This window comes from Lissotriton helveticus, chromosome 4_1 (genome assembly GCF_964261635.1).
Source record: "Lissotriton helveticus chromosome 4_1, aLisHel1.1, whole genome shotgun sequence".
Taxonomy (NCBI): Eukaryota; Metazoa; Chordata; class Amphibia; order Caudata; family Salamandridae; genus Lissotriton; species Lissotriton helveticus.
Window position 1 is genome coordinate 1115640958 of NC_136063.1, and position 23841 is coordinate 1115664798.

The following is a 23841-nucleotide window of genomic DNA, read 5'->3' on the forward strand; positions in this document are numbered from 1 at the left end:
ATAGTGCAACATTTTGTATCTCATGTTATTCCCAAATATTGCATGAGCAGATGTGCAGGTAACTTTCAGTTTTCATGCGTTTTCATCTGATTGTAAAAATGCAATGTTATAACAATTCTTATTGGAATTACCAAAATGGGCACAAATATGTTAGAGGTTGTGGCTTTGCACAATTAATATATCATTTTCTGTTACCTTATTATGCTAAAGTCATATAATCCCATTCTCTGTAATAAGGATTCGCATTTTAGCATTGCCGTATTTCAAAATGTTAATGGAAATTCCTGGCTAAACTCTTCTTAGGCCTCGCTACAGATAGTATTAGATGATTGTTGCAAGTCATCAATCCATCAAAATGAAGTATAATGTAGTATTGAGAAAAAGTTGGCATTGGTCAGGACCCTGGAATTAAAATATCCTGCATCAATTTCCATAGTTTTTTGGGATCTGTCACACTCGCCATTATCTTCTGGGTAATTTGCATACTTAACAAAAAAATCTACCTCAAACGAATGAATTTAAAATTACTAAAAACTCATCTGCACATATTGCTGCACAGTGGCAGGCCTTTTGGCGTGCAAAAACAAGTCACTATTTAATTGCTGATTGTTGTATGTAGGTGTTAACCCGATATTAAGAAGCTGAAATCTTTTTCACATTCAGTGTTAACATATAATAATGAAAACATAGCAAAGTAATACTATTTTCAAAATTTGTCACAGTACACCACATAATTTGCCTTTTCTAGAAGCATAATTTAATCAACCCTTCCTCATAATTTGGGCCTTCCCTGCCACATAATTCGATTGGCCCGGGCTATGGGTCAACACTCTTCAGCCATTGGCTTTCATATGTTTTTCATAGTATGCTATTTCTTGCTGGGCTTTTCATCATAGCTTTATCAGTTTGAGCATGCCTAAATTTTTCAATTTGTTTCGCAATTAGATTCTGATGATGGGATCAAGTAGTCATTTGGTTGCACTGCAGATGCAACATGATATGCAGAATGAAATTGAGCCCTACTTTATGTTGTTAGATGTATTTATTTGCTGGCACAATAACAGTTTAACTTCTGTTTGACAGCTTCATTGCCATGGTTGAACTGGGACAGAAAATAGGTTGGGGCACCAAATTAAAAGTGACCCACAATAGCAAATCCGATAGCTAAAGAAGTGGCCCACATTTGCAAATCAGGCCAGTTTTGAACTTGCGAAGACATCCTGTGTGGTTGTTTTGGCAAGGTATAGGAGACTATGCATTTGCTCTTGCAGCAGACAAATGTTTCTGGTAATATCAGAGAAATCAACAGTAAAAACCGGCCCACCAGACCAGAAAACCATCCCAGGAAACCAGTCCGTACACTGACCTGTCAGGTCAGCCCTTCGGGCACTGTCTGTTTGCCCTATAGGCCAGTCCGACCATGTTAATTGATTGTTAATTGGATGTCTATTGCTGTCATAGAATAAAGTAACACTGCTATTCACTAACTGTTTTAATTAGACTGGTGTTTCTGGAAGATAAATCAGTGGTAGAAAGCAACAGAGCAGCTCAGATAGAGCATGGTTGAGTACACTCTACAGGCCTTTAACTGTAAGTGGTGTTGGAGACTATGCAGAAACGTAGGGTAAAATAACTTTGGTGGATTTTTACTGTGAGCACACAGTGGTGGAGTATGTTACTACAGACAAGACGCAGAGGTGCAGTCATAATGCTAGCAAAGTAGAAAGTACTGAACAAGCAATTTGATAGTAGGAGGCAGGCAGTGGGTTAAAGTAAATAATCTTCAAAAGAGTGTTGAAGCATTAAGCAATGGAAGGGGTTGTACAGTTGGTAGCTAGTGATGTGGTGGGTCTGGTTTTTCCTGGTGAGAATGACCAGCTTGTTCAGTTGCTAAGGCACTAAGTAGATGATGCCCAAAAAAACACTATCGTCAAGAGGTTTATAAGGGAGGGAAGATGTTTTGTGATGGGGCAAAGAATTCCAAAGCACGGGAGAATAGTTGGAGGAGGCAAGTTTGCAGCTTGTGTCTTTCTTGCATAGGGGTATTTTATCCTACCCATGGCTTGACTGCACTTAGAGATGGAGTACCTGGAATATTTGTTGGTTGAGTAGGATGGATCCTTCCCGATGTAGGTACTGAAAATGGTGCCCTGCCTTCAAGCCTCTGTGAGGCTAGTGTGATTAATAGGGGTTTATGTGACTATATTTTCTTGTCACAGTGATGAGACAGTCTGCCACTGTTAAGGCTAGTTTGAAGAGAAGCATGATGGAATCTGTGAGATCCCGTAAGAGTGCTTTGCTACCGTGGCTCTGTGACGTTGAGAAAGTTCAGAGAGAAAGGAAGAATCTTTCTTGAGCTGTGACAGCTCGAACCAGTCCCTGAGCTTTTTTGTTGAGAGATTTGAAGTAAAGGCAACAATCTATGTAAAAAGCTGATGTTTTCACTGGATCACTGACAGAATATCGACAGTCACAATATCGAGATGACAAATATCAAGGTCAAAATATCGACTACAAAATATCGACTTCCTATCTTCAAACAGGTAAGTACAAAAATATCGACTCCAAAATATCGAGCGTAAAAAATATAGACTGTCAAAATATCTAAATTTTTTTTAAATGTCTTAAAAGTAATTTAAAAGTAATATAATAATAAATACAATTATTTTAAACTTATTTAAAATACTTAAATAAACGTAACATTAAAAAAGAATTAATATAACTTTAAATTTTTATTTTTAATTTTAATACATATATATATATACATATTATTAACAAAACATATACAATATTTTTACCGTAGGATAGCAAGAGGTTTAAATTTACTGTAACGTCTCCAGTGAGTGCAACAGAAGGGAAAGCGTTGGATAGCGTAAGGGTAAAAATTACTATTCCCACTCCAGAGAGTGCAACAGTAGGGAAAGCGTAGGATAGCGTAGAGGTAAAATTTACTATTCCCACTCCAGAGAGTGCAACAGTAGGGAAAGCGTTGGATAGCGTAGGGGTTAAAATTACTATTCCAACTCCAGAGAGTGCAACAGTAGGGAAAGAGTTGGATAGCGTAGGGGGAAAAATTACTATTCCCACTCCAGAGAGTGCAACAGTAGGGAAAGCGTTGGATAGCGTAGGGGTTGAAATTACTATTCCCACTCCAGAGAGTGCAACAGTAGGAAAAGAGTTGGATAGCGTAGGGGTAAAAATTACTATTCTCACTCCAGCGAGTGCAACAGTAGGGAAAGCGTTGGATAGCGTAGGGGTAAAAATTACTATTCCCACTCCAGAGAGTGCAACAGTATGGAAAGCGTTGGATGGCGTAGGGGTAAAAAATACTATTCCCACTCCAGAGAGTGCAACAGTAGGGAAAGCGTAGGATAGCGTAGGAGTAATTATTACTATTCCCACTCCAGAGAGTGCAACAGTAGGGAAACCGTTGGATAGCGTAGGGGTTAAAATTACTATTCCAACTCCAGAGAGTGCAACAGTAGGGAAAGAGTTGGATAGCGTAGGGGTAAAAATTACTATTCCCACTCCATAGAGTGCAACAGTAGGGAAACAGTTGGATAGCGTAGGGGTAAAAATTACTATTCTCCAGTATTACATCTTTCATAGATTCACATGCTTGTATCTTCCCCGTCGTCATGGTGGGAGTCTCACGGTAACAGAATGACCAAGCAGTATCATAGAGAAGAAAAACTGCATAGAAAATCCCCATAGGGGCTGTATTATTTGGTAACCAGACCATATCTTTGTTTGGACCAAAAGCCAGCCAATCAGCATTGCTGCCCTGCCCTCACACTCCCCAGCAGAAGCTTCCTGCCTCAGATTTCCAACCGCCTTCGTGTGATAAGGAGTCTCCCTGAGCTCTGCTCAGTTTCTTTCTGTTCCTGAGTGAACTTTTGACCCTTTGGAATCTTGTTTCCTGTCTACTAGATTGAGGTATTGTGTGTACTTATTTCTCTCATGATGGCTGACAGCTCTAAAAAGAGGCTGTTCAGGCCATGCAGGTCCTGTGGGAAGGCCAGACTTTTCTCTGAGGACCCACATGAGGACTGCCTTTACTGTCTCTACCCTAAACACCTGGTGAAAGACTGTAAGCTTTGTAGAAAATTTTCTGACAAAACTAAAAGAGACAGAGAGGCTAGACTACTGTTATGGCTTCAGAAGAAGAAGGCCACATCAGGATCAGATTCTGAGGAGGAATCTTCTCATTCAACTCCCAAGAAAAGAAAGGCTTCTGTTTCTGTGGAGAGAGTGGAGTCTAAAAGGAGTAAGCCTAAGGAGAAATTAACCTCATCTCTTCCTATTACTCCTCTGGAGAAACAGTCCAGTCTTAAGGAACCTGGGTCTGCACCTTCTACCAGCTCGCTGGCTTCTGCTCCAAAGACTGTGGTGAAGACTTCAGCTCCGTCGACGACGACTTCGTCGACGACTATGGCCTCGTCGACGATAAGATCTAAAGCTACGTCGACGACTGCGACGTCTACATTGACAACATCGACAAGTAAAATCTCACTGTCGACGAAAAGGCCGTCGACGACAACCACGACGACTCCGTCGACGACAGGTTCGACGTCGAAGATGTCGACGGGGGCCCCGTCGACGAAGGTTCCGTCGACGAAGGTCCCGTCGACGAAGGTCCCGTCGACGAAGGTCCCGTCGACGAAGGTCCCGTCGACGGTGGTCCCGTCGACGATGGTCCCGTCGACGAAGGTCCCGTCGACGAAGATTCCGTCGACGATGGTTCCGTCGACGAAAGTCCCGTCGACGACGGTTCCGTCGACGAAAATCGTGCTATCATCTGCAAAAGCGTTCAAATCACCGCAGTCGAAGACCATGATCTCGATCCGGTCGTTTCAGTCGACAAGAGGTTCGTCTACCATCAGTGAAGCTGCAGAGTTCACCTCATGGACAAAGATTTCTCCTTTGCCGCCATCCTCATTGCTGGAGCAAGACTCAGATGGCGAGGAGTCCTCAGGTGCCGCCTACAGTCCTTCTCAGCTTCAGATAAAGAGCCAAGACACGGATGAGGAGGAGGTTTATTCCTTCAAGGACAGACCACAATCTTCCAGATATGAGTCATTTCAGGAATCTGGTGATTACGATGAAGAGGAGGAGGAGCAGCATGAGGACTCAAGGGAGGAGGAACGTCAAGAGACGATTTCTATACCCATCACCCTTGTCTCTGATCTTAGGTTGATGTTAAACGACTACTACCGTCGCTTCCCAGAGGCGAATTCCTCGCAACCAGCTAGGCAGACGCCTTCCTCGCAGACACCTGAAGCACCTGCTTCCCAAGAACAAGGGGTGAGATCGCCGCAGGTTGTTACTATAAGGGACGACCTAACGGAATCCGACGAGGATGAACAGCCCGAAGAAGGAGAACTCGTTCATGATGCTTCGGGGCAGGAATGGGACGAATACGTTTTACCATCGGCTGCATCGCCTGACCCACTCAAATCTACCTCCCCTCCTCAAGACATCGGAGGCTTTCACGATCTCATGGAAAGGGCGGCCAAAAGATTCAGTCTGGATGTGGAGGTACAAGAGACGGATTGTTTCTTGTACGATTTCAAAGATGATAACAAGAGGTCGCTTCGCTCAATTCCGATTATCCCTCACATCTGGGAGGAGGGACTGAAGATTCTGAAAACACCTGCGTCTATAGCGGTTTCAGTTCCCCGCATTGACAAAAAATACAGAGCTCCAGAGTCCACAGCAGCCTGCCTCATTGGGCACCCCAGGCCAGAATCAGTTGTGACGCAGGCGGCGCAAAGAAATTCAAAGAACCCGGTGGCTACTTCCCTAGTGCCACCAGACAAAGAAGGAAGGAGAATGGATGGGGCAGGTAAGAGGTTTGCGGTCATGGCTGCCTCTACCATTAAAGCGGCAAATGCTATGGCACTGATTGGACGCTACAACAGACAAATGTGGTCTGATATTGCACCCATACTTTCTGCACTCCCAGAGGATAGAAAGGAGGAAGCGGCAGCCATACTTAAGGAAGGAGCTAAATCTGCTGCCGAATCTATCGACATCGCCATGGATGTCTCGTCTATGGCCTTCAGGCAGATGGCTGGAGCGGTTTCGCTTCGCAGGCAGGGCTGGCTCAAGGCGACTTCTTTTCGTCCAGAGGTGCAGGCGAAAATTGTCGATATGCCTTTTGACGGTGAAAACTTATTTGGGAAGCATATCGATGAGGCGTTGCAAGGCATAAAGTCGGACACGGATACAGCTAGAGCGCTAGGATCTCTTCAGCAAGGAAGGTTTCAGTCCTTTCGGAAGAGGGGTACAAGAGGTCAATTTAATCAAAGATCCTCTTTTCAGTCCAACCGATATCAGCCGTATAATCAACAAGGATATCGACAGTATAATACTAACAACCAATTCAGGTCCTCCAACTCCTCTTACCAACAACAGTCCAGAGGCAAATCTAACACCAGGGGGAAACCTCAGCAGTCTAATAGACGTCAATGATTTCAGGCCGGCGCTCCCCACACAACAGATCCCGGACAAAGACCACTATCTGTCTCAATATTACACCAACTGGATGTCCATAACATCGGACAAATGGGTTTTAGATGTCATAAGCAGGGGCCACATTCTGGAATTTATGGAAATACCTCCGGATCACCCCCCAGTACTCAGGCTCAACAAACATCGCCAGGAAATGCAGAAGGAAGTTCACTCGCTTCTGCAAAAGGGAGCCATAGAGGAAGTGCCGCAACATCTCAGAGGGAGAGGCTTTTACTCGCATTTCTTCCTCATCAAAAAGAAACAAACCCGGAAATGGAGACAGGTATTGGACTTAAGGGATCTAAATCAATACATAAAAAAGATACCCTTCAGAATGTTATCGTTACAAGAAATCCTACTACTGATAAAAGAAAACGACTACATGGCGTCCTTAGATCTCATGGATGCGTACTTCCATATTCCCATTCTTCGGAAGCACAGGAAGTATCTCAGATTTGTCGTGGAGAGTCGCCACTTCCAGTTCAAGGTCCTGCCATTCGGACTCAAGTCAGCCCCGAGGGTATTCACCAAATGCATGGCCCCGGTGGCGGCCCATTTAAGACTGCAAGGGCATTACATTTACCCATATCTGGACGACTGGTTGGTGACAGGTCCATCTTTCAGGGACGCAGCAACATCTCTTCAGAGCTGCATCCGGCTGTTTCAGCGATTGGGCCTGAGGACCAACTTAGAGAAATCCTCGCTGACTCCGGCCAAGGGCATCCAGTTCCTGGGGGCATGGATATGCACCAGAGCAGGGAAAGCCTATCCTTCCGAAGAACGAATGGGAAAGATCATGAGGCTAACGGCATCACTTCAAGCAAAAAGGTCCACTTCCGTGAGGATATACAAATCCATGTTGGGGATGATGTCATCCTGCATCCCACTGGTACCAAACTGTCGGCTTCGAATGAGGCCTTTGCAGGAACAACTGGACGAGCAGTGGGTCCAGGCCAGAGGAACCTTCGAGGATCGCATTACCATCACGAGCCATATGAAGGTGGCAATGTCATGGTGGAAGATTCAAAAGAACTTGGATCAAGGCTTGAGCTTTATTCCTCTAGATCACGACTTCGTGATGACAACGGACGCTTCGCTGAAAGGATGGGGTGCGCATCTTCAGGAGCTGGAAATTCAGGGCCTTTGGTCAGACTGGGAAGCTCAGCTTCACATAAACATGTTGGAGCTCAAAGCGGTGTTCCTAGGCCTTCAAGCATTTCTTCCCAGAATACGCCAATCGTCAGTACTTATCCAAACGGACAGCACCACGACCATGTTTTACCTACTAAAGCAGGGCGGAACGAGATCCAAACAGCTGTCGACATTGGCGCAAAGAATCTGGAAATGGCTCATAACCAACGGAATTTCAATTCAGGTTCAGCATATTCAAGGAGTCCTCAACACACGGGCGGACGCCCTGAGCCGTACTACCAAGGAGACGCACGAGTGGGAATTACACAACACTCAGATTCGCTTCTTGTTTCAAAGGTGGGGCACTCCCACATTAGATTTGTTCGCAACGCAAAACAACTCAAAGTGCGTTCAATTTGCGTCCAGATACCATCAACAGGGCTCCAAGGGAAATGCATTCCTCATGGATTGGACAGGAAGGTTTGCATACGCGTTCCCTCCCTTCCCGTTGATACCGCCAATACTGCGCAAGATGAGATTGGAACCGTGCCGGATCATATTGATAGCACCAGCCTGGCCGAGACAGGCGTGGTTTTCAGACCTACTTCTATTGTCGAGGGGCGAAAAAATCCAGCTCCCGACATTTCAAGACCTCATCTCCATGAAAGAAGGGCAAATTCTGCATCCGAATCTGCAATCACTAAAATTGTCAGCATGGAACCTCACGAGCGGGAGTTTCAAAATCTAGATATTTCGCAAGAATGCAGACATATTCTCTCACAAGCTAGAGCTGTATCAACAAACAAAACATATGCAGCGAAATGGACCCGTTTCTGCCATTGGTGCAGCAGACAAAACTTGCATCCGTTTGAAGTACAACCGGAAGGTATCCTTCCTTACCTGCTGTCACTATCTAAGGCAGGTCTGTCGCATGCCTCGGTCAAAGTACACTTGGCAGCAATATCGCGCTTCCGGCGGAAGCCAAATGAACCATCTCTCTGGTCCTCCAGAATAATAAAGGAATTTATCAAGGGACTTTTTAGGGTTTACCCACCCATCCAACGCCCTCCTGTGCCGTGGCACCTCAACACAGTCCTATCGCAGCTTATGAGGCCTCCTTTCGAGCCTATTCACAAGTCAGACTTACAGTTCCTGTCATGGAAAACAGCCCTCCTTCTCGCCTTAACATCAGCAAGGAGGGTTAGTGAAATCCAGGCCTTCTCAGTGGAGGAACCCTTCTTACAATTTCGTCAAGACAGGGTTATATTAAGAACAAATCCTACCTTTATTCCCAAGGTGGCAACATCTTTTCACCTCAATGAACCCATTATTTTGCCTACTTTTTTCAGCAATCCTTCATCGGAAGCAGAAAGAGCCTTACACTCTTTAGACATTTCCAGATGCCTAAAGTTCTACATTGAACGGACAAAAACTTTCCGCAGGTCCAAGCAATTGTTCATTGCTTTCGAAGGGCAAAGGAAGGGTCTTCCTTTGTCAAGACTGAGTATTGCCAGATGGATCTCCTCAGCTATCCTGAAATGTCATGAAAAAGCGGAGAAGCCGCTAGATTCTAAGGTGCATGCACATTCCACAAGGAAGATGGCAACTTCGATGGCCTTGTTTGCAGGAGTGGCGCTGCCTGACATCTGCAGAGCAGCAACGTGGAAGAGCGTGCACTCATTTACGAGACACTACTGTCTGGACACTGCGTGGAAAGAGGACACGGCAGTGGGACAAGCTGTTCTGAAACGTCTATTTCAGTAAGGTATGACATAATGGCATGATTTGTTGTCTATGCAGTACTTTGATTTATGTGTCAACATGCATTTATCGTATTTCTTATATACTGATGTGTATTGTTATACCTTTGTCTTACGGCAGAGCTTCCTTCTTAGTTCTGTCCTGGAAACGCTACAAATTTGGTGAGCACTGCTTACTACTCTGATACAAGCATGTGAATCTATGAAAGATGTAATACTGGAGAAGGAATTAGTTACTTACCTGTACACTATAGTTCTCCAGTATTATCTTTCATAGATTCACATGCGCCCGCCCGCCTCCCCGTTTCTCAGGCAGATCCTGTTTCTCGGTATTTATCCATGTCTCTCACTCGGGGACGGAAATCTGAGGCAGGAAGCTTCTGCTGGGGAGTGTGAGGGCAGGGCAGCAATGCTGATTGGCTGGCTTTTGGTCCAAACAAAGATATGGTCTGGTTACCAAATAATACAGCCCCTATGGGGATTTTCTATGCAGTTTTTCTTCTCTATGATACTGCTTGGTCATTCTGTTACCGTGAGACTCCCACCATGACGACGGGGAAGATACAAGTATGTGAATCGATGAAAGATAATACTGGAGAACTATAGTGTACAGGTAAGTAACTAATTCCTTCCCACTCCAGCGAGTGCAACAGTAGGGAAAGCGTTGGATAGCGTAGGGGTAAAAATGACTATTCCCACTCCAGAGAGTGCAACAGTAGGGAAAGCGTTGGATAGCGTACGGGTAAAAATTACTATTCCCACTCCAGAGAGTGCAACAGGAGGGAAAGCGTTGGATAGCGTAGGGGTAAAAATTACTATTCCCACTCCAGAGAGTGCAACAGTAGGGAAAGTGTTGGATAGTGTACGGGTAAAAATTACTATTCCCACTCCAGAGAGTGCAACAGTAGGGAAAGCGTTGGATACCGTAGGGGTAAAAATCACTACTCCCACTCCAGAGAGTGCAACAGTAGGGAAAGCGTTGGATAGCGTAGGGGTTAAAATTACTATTCCAACTCACGAGAGTGCAACAGTAGGGAAAGAGTTGGATAGCGTAGGGGTTAAAATTACTATTCCAACTCCAGAGAGTGCAACAGTAGGGAAAGTGTTGGATAGTGTAGGGGTAAAAATTACTATTCCAACTCCAGTGAGTGCAATAGTAGGGAAAGTAAATACTTCATATATAAATATAAATAACATAAATAGTAATACCAATTACAAAATAATAAAAATATTTTACAATTGTATAAAATATATTAGATAATTATTTATAAATACAAATTAAAATTATTTAATTATAAAAATTACCTACTAATACTAATTAATTACCTATTAACAATGAATTAATATACAATTTAAAAATTAATCATTTAATTTTAATTACCAATTATATTTTAATTAATTACCTATTAAAATTAATTAACAATGAATTCTAAATAAATACCAATAAATCAAATGACATATTTAATTAATTATAATTAAATTACTTCCCACCCCATTCCCCTATAAACCCACAACCCGCTACAGAAAATAATTTAATGAAATTAACATAATTATCAATTAATCAATTAAAATTATTTACAAATTATATTTTGATTAATTACCAATTATTATTTAATTAACAATTAATTCAAAATAATTAAAAATAAATAAATTAACATATTTAATTAATTATAATTAAATTACTTCCCACCCTATTCCCCTATAAACCCACAACCCGCTACAGAAAATAATTTAATAAAATTAACATATTTATCAATTAGTCAATTATAATTAATTACCAATTATATTTTAATTAATTACCAATTAATAATTATTTAACAATTAATTTAAATAAATATCAATAAATAAATTAACACATTTAATTAATTATAATTAAATTACTTCCCACCCTATTCCCCTATAAACCCACAACCCGCTACAGAAAATAAATTACTAAAATTAAAATATTTATCAATTAATCAATTATAATTAATTACCAATTATATTTTAATTAATTACCAATTAATAATTAATTAACAATTAATTCTAAATTATTATCAATAAAAAAATTAACATATTTAATTAATTATAATTAAATTACTTCCCACCCTATTCCCCTATAAACCCACAACCCGCTACAGATTTATATTACACAAAAAATAAAAAATAATATTAATATTATGGATAATATGTCCATTCTATTCGATATTAATTTTTTCTAGTCGATATTTCTGTTGTCTATATTATTTCTAGTCGATATTATGTCCATTCTATATTTTTTACTCGATATTCTGTCCAGTCGAAATAAAAAACTCGATATTATGACTGCACACCGTTTTCACTGAATGTATCTTAGGAGAAAGGGTTCTTGGGATATTAGGACATGTTAGCAGGCTGTATATAGCACATTTCTACATTTTTATGGTTCTTTAGTGCTTTGGTAGTCTGTTCTACCTTTAGAGGTCTGGAATTCTCTTTGACCCATGTCAAGGTAGTTTTAAGTAATTTTCTTGACAATATAACAATGTCCTTCCACTATATGGTTTAGTAATGTTTTTTATTTGCAAGTGGTTAGGAGGGTCTGTATGATCCTGTCATTGACCTCACAATATTCTTTGCGCAAGGATGTGTATACCAAAAGACTTAACCGTTTGTTTAGTTCCTCTAGGATGCTTAGTTGTTGTTGATCAGCATAAAAAGATGTTCCCATCATCATCAGCCAATAATATAACTTTAATGCAATGTTGTGCATGTGTGTGTGAAGTATGTTCAAGCAAGGTTATTTCTGTTGTCAGCAGCATACTGTTTTATGGCGTTTGTTGACAAGGAAGAGCAGGAGACCCACATAGGCACAGAACATGGGGGTGGTGAAAGACTGTATATCTTGATTGTGTTCCTTAGGTACAGTAGTGTAGAACGTACTGGGCATCTGACAGTGAGGCAAAGCATTTTAAAGACTACCTTTAGCTGGCACCAAGTATTAACGTTTGCGTTGCTGGGTGATATTTTGACTTTTTTTCCAGGTGTAGATGGAGCATTATGTTGCATTTTGGACATTTTGGAGTCCATTGATGCGTTTGAATGGCAAGCTGTTTTAGAGGGATTTTTTGTAGTCCAATCAGTTTACCAGTGTTACGACTACAGATGTGTGGTATTCATTGCAGATGAACTGTACAATTTGTGGAGCAATTTTAGTTGGTGGAAAGAGAATGCAACCACTGCTCCAATTGTTAGTATATCCCGAGGGCAGCATCCCAAGAGTATTCTAGTTTATCACCTTAGATTTGATTGGGGCATTTTCTTCAAACAAATTTAGAAGTAGGTAGATATAGTTTGTTCCGTATAGGAGTTTTAAAGGGCAGGAACCAGGATTCTGATCTTTGAAGCATTGTGGTTTTGGCTCATCTAGGTTTCAATTGCTTTTAGGCCATTTCAGATATTAGTGAATTGGTCCTATTCTCTTGTGACTCTCAGTTATATTTCTGGCGAACACTCCATTGCTGTTAGGCATTTAATGCATACAAGACAAAAATGGAAGCTAATAGAAATGACTAAGAAAATTATTTCAAATAAATGCTTGCTGTATTTTCTCCATGTGTTTTTGTCTTTTTTAGGCAATGACGCAATATGTCACTCTTTTTCATCCACAAAAAAACATATTTCTGCTGGACTATCGACAGAAATGTTGTAACACCTGTGCTTAATTTGAGCTAGTGTTTTCCGGTGCTCAGCACCTAATTGTCAACACCTGCACTCATGAAAGTCTGCCACATGGTGGTGCAATTTGTCTAATTTAGAGATGAGCACAACAACAGTAGTTAATTAATTCAATATGCATAGCAAATGGCTACTTACTGACCTCCAAGCCATTCTTATAGCTTTAGAGGGTCCGGAATAGTCTGAATTGTCACATGTGTAGAAGTGCGATCATTCTCACATTTCATATCAGTAATCTGTAGCTCTAAATCCGTCTCTAATTTCACTTTCAAATGATTGGCTTGTGGGGCACATGGACACACGTTTGCTACAGGGAACATAGCCAGCACAGCTGTATCACTAGGAGCTCCTGAGAGGCAGCAAGTAGTTGCCGCCATGGAACCAAGAGGACCTGCAATAAGGCCCTCAAGTTGCGAGGTGTACCAATAACACCCTCTTCAGGATACAACCTACAATAAATCTACTGGTTGAACCATTGCAGCTGTGCAGGCAAGTAATATGACACAGTCTGGAGCAGCTAATCCGCCTTCTGCTATAGGACGCTGCAACTAAGCTAACAACATCCTCCGTCTGTCTACCAGTCCCCATATCAGTTACGATAGTGGTGATTCCAGGTCTTCATAGATACTTAGCAGTTGCAAATCCACCATGACTGCGTCCATTTACATAAGGGGAACCCATGTAAGGAATAGGAAGTGGATGTTACAATGCGTGGTTAGCTTTGTGAATTTGGGATAGCCCACAACCATGTTAATTTATGAGCATTCATCAACTGCTTTCTGACTCATTCCCTCCCTCGACTTGACCGGAGATTTGCTCATGTCATGCCAAAGGTTGAAGCAAGTCCATTTCAATGTTGAAAAGAGGAAAAGAGCCGTCCCTCCACCCAGTTGGTGGGGTATGGAGGAAGGGATTTTTCTAAGTGTAAAAATGTTTCCTCTGGAAAGCCAAAAGCAAAATAAATGTGCTATTGCTTATTGGTGTTGGCTTTTCGAAAAGCGAAAGTACATCCTTGCGTACTGTTCTGCAGTGGATACAATTCTTACGCCTGCAACACTTTTACAGGAATACTCTTGGAAAACTGTCACTGGTGCTGGTTTCCAGGCTTAATCTTGGTACGGTTTGTGAATTCCCAAAAAGTGTAGATGTATGTTCAAGCTGAGGTGGTGAACTCAGATGTGAATCTCTGCACTATATACGTGTACAATATTTTGAATTCTGTCCAGTGTGTTATTCTCTACAATTTTACAATCTTTGCTACTGAGTAGCACTCAAAACCTTTCCTACACACAGATAGACAGTCAAAAGTAAGACAGATTGAATACATTCTAAATACCAGATGGAGGAGCATGCACATGATCCAATCAATCAGCCAGGATTTATAAAGCATGGCTAATCATTATAGGGTTAATCTACGATCAACACCTTCATCAGCAAGAAACAACCTGAAAAAATCAATTTTTTTAGATCTTTCTATAGTCTGTAGCTTTTTTGCAAGATTTCATTTCAGCACAAGACCCAACATAACATAGAAAATGGACTGCTGGGTCACCCCCGTCAGTCATGGGCTTGTTTCGGGGGAGCCCCATTGAGACATAGGCTCAATAGGTTGCCAGCCATGTTTTGCGACCAGCCCATGGGATTTTGAAGATGTTTACAGTTTAGCACAGACGCTTGCATTCGTGTCAATGGTTAGCATAAAAGTAGTCCAACTCTGTGATTAAATGTTCCTTGAGTTGGCATGCATCAGTGCTCTTAATTAGCATGCTGTTTTTGTTGGCAGCAGCAGCATAGAGCTGCTATGAAAAAGTGGGATGGAGCTGAGTGAAAGAGAGAGCCCAACCCTTGCCAGGTGGGTTAGTTAGGTTGCCATTTAAAAAAAAACAAATTGATGGCACATCTAGATACTTTCAATGAGTGTCATTGAAACCACCACTCTCAATGTTACAATAAGGGGGAGTTCAGTGCTTTCATTAAATATTTTGTTATTTGTAACAGCATCCAGGAGTCGTCATTTATATATAATATCAATGCCAAAGTCCAAAAACTAAACATACTAAGGATTCTAAAGTTGTGGTGTCTTCTTCTACACTCCTAAACTATTAAAGAAGCTCGTCCAAAGAAGGCGCAGTCTGCCCAGCATCTTTCTACCTCTTTCATCTCTTACCTATTATTACCGAAATAGCATAAATATCCTTCTGCTATAGAAAGCTGGTCAAACAAGCATTGGCAAAGCCAATAGGTATGGCATGCAACTGCCATTCTGTGTGCATGCATAAACACATTAAACCAGACCTGTTTGTCGATGCTTCCTGAGACAAGCCTTCACTCCACTGACCACAAGCGATCACTGATGTAAAGCACTCCAGAGAGGTGAGACTTTGGAAATTACCCACTCTCCACCAGTGTCAGGCCTTCTTTGTTCCCTCTTTCTTGCATTTGTGTGCCACAAATATCATTTACCTTTCCAAGCAGTGCAGTCCCCAGTTGTATTTGTCTAAGATCACCCTGAAGAGACTGGAATTAAAAAAATAATGGACAGTGGATAATAAATTGCTAATATATCTTACAAACAATTACAGCAAGTTATGTATGAAGAGTCTTTCTCCCCCATACTTGCCACTAGTTGGTTATAATCACTATTATGTCTTGAACATAAAGATGATTTGCGATAACTGTCTGAAGCTGCAGTGTGGGCTTACTTGAGAAATTTCTGATTTTTCACATCAAATTTAGTGTCGCTCTCCTTCACATTTAAGATGTATTATGAACAGATGACCTCGGATGTTTCTACGGGGAGCTGTGATTTTGGCTCGGAAGCGTGAGACTGGCACCGAGTCGGAGATGCTGGGGTGCTGCTTTTCGAACTGAAATAAACTGGTGTCGGCTTTTGTCTTTATTGCCAAAAAAGGCTTCTGCAGGAAGGATTCCATTTGGCTGTTTTTTGGATGGGCTCGGTTGCAATGAGGCCTTAACGGTATGTCATAAGCAATTCTGGGCTGTGAAAAGGACCCTCAGGAAATCCCGTCAACAATGTTTTGGACAGTATGCTATAAATCATAACAGGAACATGATTTATAAAAAGAAAAATCAGAACCCAAATGTATTTCTTGTTGTAAACAACCAGAAGAGATTTCTGAGGTTAAATACAATGTCCCATGTCAAAAAAATAAATCTACTAATCTAACTGGCATCCCTGCGCCACGTGACTTGGCCACCATCACAAATACATCATCCAGTGTAAGAATACTCCAGGAAGAAGTCAGGGACTGAGATCATCACTGCTGCATACACTATGAAGAGTATGCAGGTTTAGAGACAGAAAGGGTCCGGTAGACAGGGAGAAGGGGTTGAGTTGGATAAAGAAAGAGAGAGAGGAAGAGAGAAGAAGCAAAGTGACATTAGGAGAGAGTGACTGGGGAAAAAGGAGAGCTTTAAAGAGAGTGAGAAAACAAAAGCAAATGAATGGGAGACAGTGAGAGAAAATATGAAAGGGAAAAGGGGTGTGAGAGCGAGGGGATGAGGTGGAATGAGCGAGGCAAGAAGATAAAGAGCTGGGAGTGTTTAGAAGGAACCCCACTTAGTCGTTGGTTATCATTTTTTTTTTTTGCATCAGTGCGTTAACCTTATCTGTTTTATGTTCTGTGGTCTTTAGAGGGTTTAGTAATTGCTTGCTTCATACGCTAGTCATTGGGTTGCACTGCTTTCTTTTATATATTAGGGCAACTATGAATTTAAGTGGGCAAGCAGTCTGAAGATAACAGGCAAGGGAATTTGTCTCTGAGAGACTTTAACTAGTAAACTGTTTGGTGCTTGAAAGTGCGTTTCTTGGACGTTTCCTCTTAATCCCTGAAGGAGCCTCTAGGAAGAGGTTTTAGGTGAAGCAATGTAGCAATGTTTACTAATAAGAACGTAGAGATGGTGCCTTTCACGCATAACCCCTCCAGATGCATTCAGTACGCTTGTTGCGGTCACATGGGCGTTACATGTTACTTATGTGACTCATGACAGCTTGTGTGTGTTGCCTCTGTGGAGCCTACAATAGAGAATATAAGGAGACACACTGCTGTAAATATGGTGTTATGCAGCTCCAGGAGGAACGTCCTGCTGAAAAATCACTGTAGAACTAGCGATGGAACCCAAGGCATTAGTGCATCTAAGAGGCAAACAGATATTTAAGAGTGGCAACCTTAAAGATACAACTGCACTATTAACTACAGAAAGATGCTAATATCTGAATTAAGTGTTTGTGAGAGAATAACGTCCTGGGGCAGGACACAGATCATGATAGGTTGAGAGGCTTGTTTCATCTAAAGTTGATGTTTTTTGTTTGTGGGAAAGTATTACCCTCAAGTGATAGCCCCCTCGAGGAATCCTGCAAATTTAAAGAGTCGTTAATGCAGGAGATTGTTTCCCAGTGTTTTTGATCACCACTGGAATTTGAGAGAAACCAGAGCTGCTTCATTCCTATAATAAATCAATAACATGATATATGATTTTATGGACAACAACACAGACTCCGTCTCATGACAGGTCGAAAGGTAGGGTATCAGGTGTGTGCTGGGTAATAGACAGAGGATGATACAGTAGTGTGGAAATAGTTCTGGATGGAAACTTGAGTACTTTCCATTGTGCTTTTGTTAGCAGGAGAATAACAGTTTTCCCAATGTTCACTAACAGGCGTGAGTGGTTTGTGTCTGTATTTTGCTTGTTTAAGTGGCGGAGGACGTGTGCTAGTAGAGGGGTTTTATATTAGAATTCTGGAACTTTAATCAGAGCTAGGTCACTGGATCTGCAGGAATGAGCATTGAGATCAGAACAAGTGTGTGGAAGATGGTGGCCTTGTAAAAGATGTCTGATGTCGGTGCGTGGTCTGATGTGCTGTCTGTTTTTGAGCCAATAATATGTGGTGTTTATGTATTCTTTTTAATTTCGTTAATGTTTAGTCGCAAGGAAAGGTGAGGTGGGGGGATCAGATTATTAGTAAATTTCTAAAAGCAAGAAATGAATGGATTTTGTAGGTATGCTTGGAAGTAAATTGCCTAGTTTAGTTCCTTGTAATTATGTTTTTCCCAGCTGGGTTTTGTAAAAATTTGAGTTGACGAGATTGACAAAATTAAAAACAGGGGTTGATTTGGTGCACATTTGTATAATTTGGCCTAACAGGATCCTTACTTTAATTAATGGACACTATTATGTGACATTCTTTTTTTTCATGAAGGCAATTCTGTGACGGGAAAAAAACCTTTGGCAGGCTCGGAGGGTAGGACTTAAGGCATATCGCATAAAAACATACAATGGTCCTTGTTGTAGTGTTTGTACTCTGAGTCGGATTAGGAGATAGGCTGGAGGCCATTAGTGTAATTATGGTGAGTAAGTATAATGGCTACTATGGCAAGGACCTTTTGAGGGAACATTATCAGAAGACAGTAGTCTGACCATAGAATGTATCTGTGATGTCGGTGTCTGGGTTTATCATTGTTTTCCTGAGCTTTAGGTCAGTCGTCTAGGGAAGATGACAAGGTGTTCAGGGGTTATTCTTTCCTAAGTATTTTGTAAGTCTGGGTTTCATTTGAGGTGTTTAAGAGATTGTGTTGTTCTGGGATTTTTGCCACTTTTTGTCATTTATGAATAGACCTACATCTAAGACATAAGCAGTGCTTCGACGGCCAGCGCATACTGACTTTTTGTGAGATGTTTTTAATTGACTTGGGTAGACTGGTGTGTGCTGATTCAGTGCATTCATGTCAGAAGTCTGTCCTCCCATCAGAAAATCCTGCCTTGAAAATAATCCTGGCAGAAAACCTGTGATCTGAACTGTTAAAAATCTATATTCTCTCCTACCTTAGCTTAAATAAAGTGGCCACAAGGAGCTCTGGAAGAAAAGGAATTTCAGCCCCAAATATGCTTTTCAGATCTTCTTGTAGGAAGTCTATGAACACATACATTTGATAGAATTTGAAATGTATGTATTATTTTTTCTTTTCTTCTGCGACTTAGTTCTACCCAGTCAAGGTTTCCTTTGTCTTCTTTGTGGCACGCGACAACATACGCATTAGTAGTCAGCGTCTCATGTAGCAGCTTGTGAGCGAGCCAATGACAACAACCCCTGAATTCAGAGAAGACGGTCCAATTGCTCTTTTGTTCTCTGGAATGACAGTTTCTCTGCCAAACGTAAGTACGGGTTGCAGAGTCACAGCGCGCACTAAGTTTGCTGAATGGCATGGCATTCTGCAACTATGAAATATGTCATTGTAGGAAGATGATATGTTTGTCTGTGAATATATTGCCCTGCCTCCGGTCTAAGGGTTCCCATGTCTTCTCTCATATTGGATATTAGTAAATTAAGGCTGGCTGGCTAATGGTTAGCTGGCTGGTTGTCAACTCGGTAGCTGGCTAATTGCTGTCTGGCTGTAGCCAATTGCTGCGTGTTATTTAGTATTGATAGTGACAGAAAATATATATAATGCATAAGTTAAAAGACTCAATACATGATATTTGGGATTTACCAAAATCCAAAACTGATGTCCCATTGCAAATAGTATCACTTCAATATACACGAGTGCTAGTCTTAGAGGTAACCTCGTTTTGCAACAGTATGGAATGAACTAGAACTGCATCTGAGGCTCTACCTTTCCATAAAATACTTCCATTACATTTACAAACAAGCATTGACAGAGCCAATAAATCTCACATATTGAGTCCCATCGCCTTAAAAAAAGGCTTATCGCATTACTTTCATTTAATTTAATGTTTTTAATTTATTGGTCCATTTTGTGCTTGCGCGATAGCAAATGCGCTCACATATGTCATCATGTATGCATGCGTGTGGCTACAAAATGAAGCAGCCTCCAGTAGCATCTGCATCATCGGTCTATTTTTTCTTTTGACGATGCTGTGCAGCATCACCACAAAATGCTTTTTGACAATACTGTATAGCATCGGCAGGAGGCATTGGAAACACCAATTGATCTCAAAGGCGAGACCATTTGGTACTGCCAATGATTGTTATACTTTAGATTTTAAAGGTATGATGCTGGCTCAAAATCGGTGTTGAACTTTTCCAGTGATGCAATCATTTTTAATAAAAAAATGATTAAGTAATCAGCCAGGTAAGCTAATACTGTTGTGGCAGCACTTAACTCTCCTACATTTACAGCAAATCCAGAGGCGGCTCTGCCGCTAAGGTGGATGAGTGGCGCCCATCTGCCGTAAAGCATGGCAAACATGAAAATGAAAAATATAATGATAATAACGCAATGCTATTATCATTTTATTTTTCTGTCCTGGGGCAGTTTTGTGAGGTGGGGCTAGGTTGCACAGGGGCGGAGGAGTGGTGGCACCCTACTAAGTGCGCATGAACGTTTGGCTGCCTTCTGGGGCCGGCCAAACATTCATGTGCACTCCGCATGTTCTCCACCCAGGCTGCATTACAGAATGGGTGGAGAACATGCTCATGCTCCCAGTCGCCGTCAGAGAGCCGAACCACGGTGCTCAAACCAATCTGCATTGCAGCGTTGTGATTGGCTCAGTGGGGCATGGGTGCTTACCAATCACTGCACTGGATTGGAAAGTTGTGATTGGCTATGGGGAGCCTATCCTGCTTCCTCCTCCAACAGAAACGCCAGAAAGAGGGCGGAAGAGAGGTGGCGGCCGGCAGATAGGTGTTTATTTTTTATTTTTTATAGGAAATAAGGGAACCCATTGTATAGCACTTGTCTGTGAAGTGAACAGTTGTGAAGGGCTCCAAAATGTCAAGTGGACCATGACAGCATGGAAACTGAAAGCCAGGCTTCCTTGAGTCTGTCAGTAGGAAGCCCACCCCAGATGGCATACCAACCCAGGTATAACAATGCTCATCTCAAATGTTTTCTGATACTACTGACCACACTGCTTTATTTGCAGCAGTTGATATTGCTTCACTCTGCAGAGGTGGGCATTGGATACAAAGACATGTGATAGCTCTGCGGCAGAGTGTCTTCTAAAGGCTGACTGTACTGGAAGGATGGCACCAATGGGTTCACACCAGTCTTCCCGTGTGATGCCCTGACCATGAGCTTAACTGCATTGCTGCTGTTTTTCAGCTCCACTGGGTTGTTTGTGCTGTTATTCAAAATGTACTACCTTGTCGAATATTTTGACAGCAATTAATTTAAGTTCTTTTGTGATCTGTTTATGTTTGGTTAATTGCAAGTGCTCACTCTGTCTTAGTTTCTCGCAGAGAAGGATTATGATGTTGCCCTTTTGTACATGTTTCATTTCATATCTGCATTTGTTGAAATAGTTTCCATATTTATGGTTTTGATGCCCGCTCCCAATTAGCCCCATATGGTCTGTGAAATGAGTTTGGCTGAACAAAACTAACAATATGTTTATTTCTTACTTAACAATCCTAGAAAATTCTAACCATGATCCCAACAGAAGAAGAGAAGCAAAAGATCCAGGAGGCCCAGCTGGCTAACCCAGACATCCCGCTGGGCAGCGCAGAGCAATTCCTTCTCACTCTGTCCTCTATCAGTGAACTTTCTGCCCGGCTTCAGCTCTGGGCTTTCAGGATGGACTATGAACTTGTGGAAAAGGTACTGTGTGCTCATTTGGATCTTCAATTAGTTAATTTCATCTCTAGATAAACTGTCAACTGTGAAGAGAAGATTGTCCTCCTCTGGCAACGCTTTATTTTGTGCTTGTCAAGGGATATGTGGAGCTTGTGGGTTGGATCGCCTCCATACTTTACTCTGGAAAAGAAAATTTCTCAGATTTTTCTATCAAATAGCCAGAAATAAAAATGTAAATAACTGTATTCCCACCAGGTTCAATGATTGACGCACAGCCCCAGTTTGCGCCAGTGCGCACTCTAATTGGGTCCACCTGTCTGTGGCCATGCGTCCAACTTGCAAGAAAACAGTACTGTCTTAGAAAATCAATGCAACAGCTGCACCCCATCACTCTTCAGTGTAGGTGTCCCTATGACTTGAAGGGCTTTATGAATGTCGGTGTACTTTGCTGCACTCACCATTGTGGAGGCATTCAGAACCATCCCCAGGCTGGGCCAGGGTGCTTCTGCAGAGACAATAACAGGAAGATAGTGACAATGTAGCTCCTAGTGTCCTGTCAGAACTTCTTTAGAGGCACCCCAGCCTTTCTTTAAATGCTGGCCAGAGGCTAAGGACACTTCTATTGGGGATTAGGTTGCAGTGTCCCCTGCACTTCACCATGCGAGCTCCTTGGGCTCGCAGATGACCATTCATGACCCCTCCCAACTGGCTGTGTATAAGTGACACTATGTGCACCCTCTTGTGGGTGGCGCTCACACACAATCACTGAGCATTTAAGAACATGTATGTTATAGTGTGATGGCTTAACACTATGACATTGATTATTTAATTACCAATACATGAAAACAGGAATTGATTACTTTGATGACATCTATTGATTACCATTTTGAAGAACACTTATAGTCATAGTTATAAGGTTGCAAACTAATCGTTATCACAGAGTGCATAGTGGGGACGATACTCCCTTGCTGGGCAACGCATCAGACTTCGCTCAAACAAGATCACACATAGCCTTCTTCCCTAGTGCCACGGTGTTAGTAATTTTGCACAGGCACGTGGGAAAAGGCATTCCACATTTGCATGGGACCATACCCCCACGAAACCGATGGAACGCTGTACTTGTGCAATGGATATTAATGTGGAGCCACAGACATTTCTGCAAATTTATTTTCTAATGCGAAAGTGGCGGCCACTGAACATTTGGAAATGGGTGCCAACCCCTGTTGTGCTGCATGGGTACTTTGGTAAGATTCATATTATCAGAAATCCAGGTTTTTTTGCTGCACAATTGCACAATATCTTGTTAAGGAGGAAGCAGGGAATCATTTACAGATGTAAAGACGTGTTTTTAAAGAGAATGATTATTTTAGCTCTGGCTCCTTGGGTCTCTCCATTGCATTCTTCACCCATTCATTGCAGTAAGTTTCAGTTTGAATGTTTCACTATGCATCTGTGAATTTAAATGGGGAAAGATGCTGGCACTGCCAATGGATGTCACAGGTTTTTTCAAAGAACAAGACTCATGTGCTTTTGTTTAGTCAGGTGCATACTCTTTAGTATTGCTGAAGGACATCAGTCATAGATATTAAGCTACAAATGCTAGTGCAAGTGTGTTTCCATGGTAAAAAATAGACGAAGCAATCACCCCAGAAATTGATGAAGGCATGGGGGAAGAGGTTTCTCCACACAATAAATATTTTCCTGGAAGGGGGGGGAATACAGAAGGATTATCCTAGGGATTGTAATTTTCCACAGAAGTTCTTGGCCCCCAACTTGAGCCAGGTGACATTCCAGGGCCTGCCTCAACCAATCTGCCAGGCATGCAGGTAGAGGTTGAGCATGTATTTACTAACCTCATGACAGAATGCCGTCGCATAACCAGATTACGGGCTGGAGAGGGTAAAAAGGAGCAGTAGGATTTAACCTTATTCGATCATGCAGTCTCCTTAATTGTTGACAGGTGAGCCGGTTCTCTATTTATCGAAAGGAACAATGCAACAACAACAAAACATCCTTTACAGCTAACACATTAATGCCAATAATTTCCCCTAATGTCTGAAATTTGTAATTTATTACCTGAACATTCTTTATTTATTCTTTACCTTTTTCTATATCAGCGACTGGTAGCCACATGCAACAGGTGCAGTACAGATTACTGAATTACTCCAAAAAATATTACTATCATT

General features: G+C 41.8%; 1 protein-coding gene across 8 annotated transcripts in view; it reads left to right on the forward strand.

The window, feature by feature from the left end:
* FHOD3 (formin homology 2 domain containing 3) overlaps positions 1–23841 on the forward strand; it is a 1303582-nt gene that overhangs the window by 1182215 nt on the left and 97526 nt on the right. For all 8 annotated transcript variants that reach the window (XM_078687715.1, XM_078687716.1, XM_078687717.1 and 5 more), the window contains one exon: positions 21497–21679. In XM_078687715.1, coding sequence (XP_078543841.1) covers positions 21497–21679 — 183 coding nt within the window. The remainder of the gene's footprint in view (positions 1–21496; positions 21680–23841) is intronic.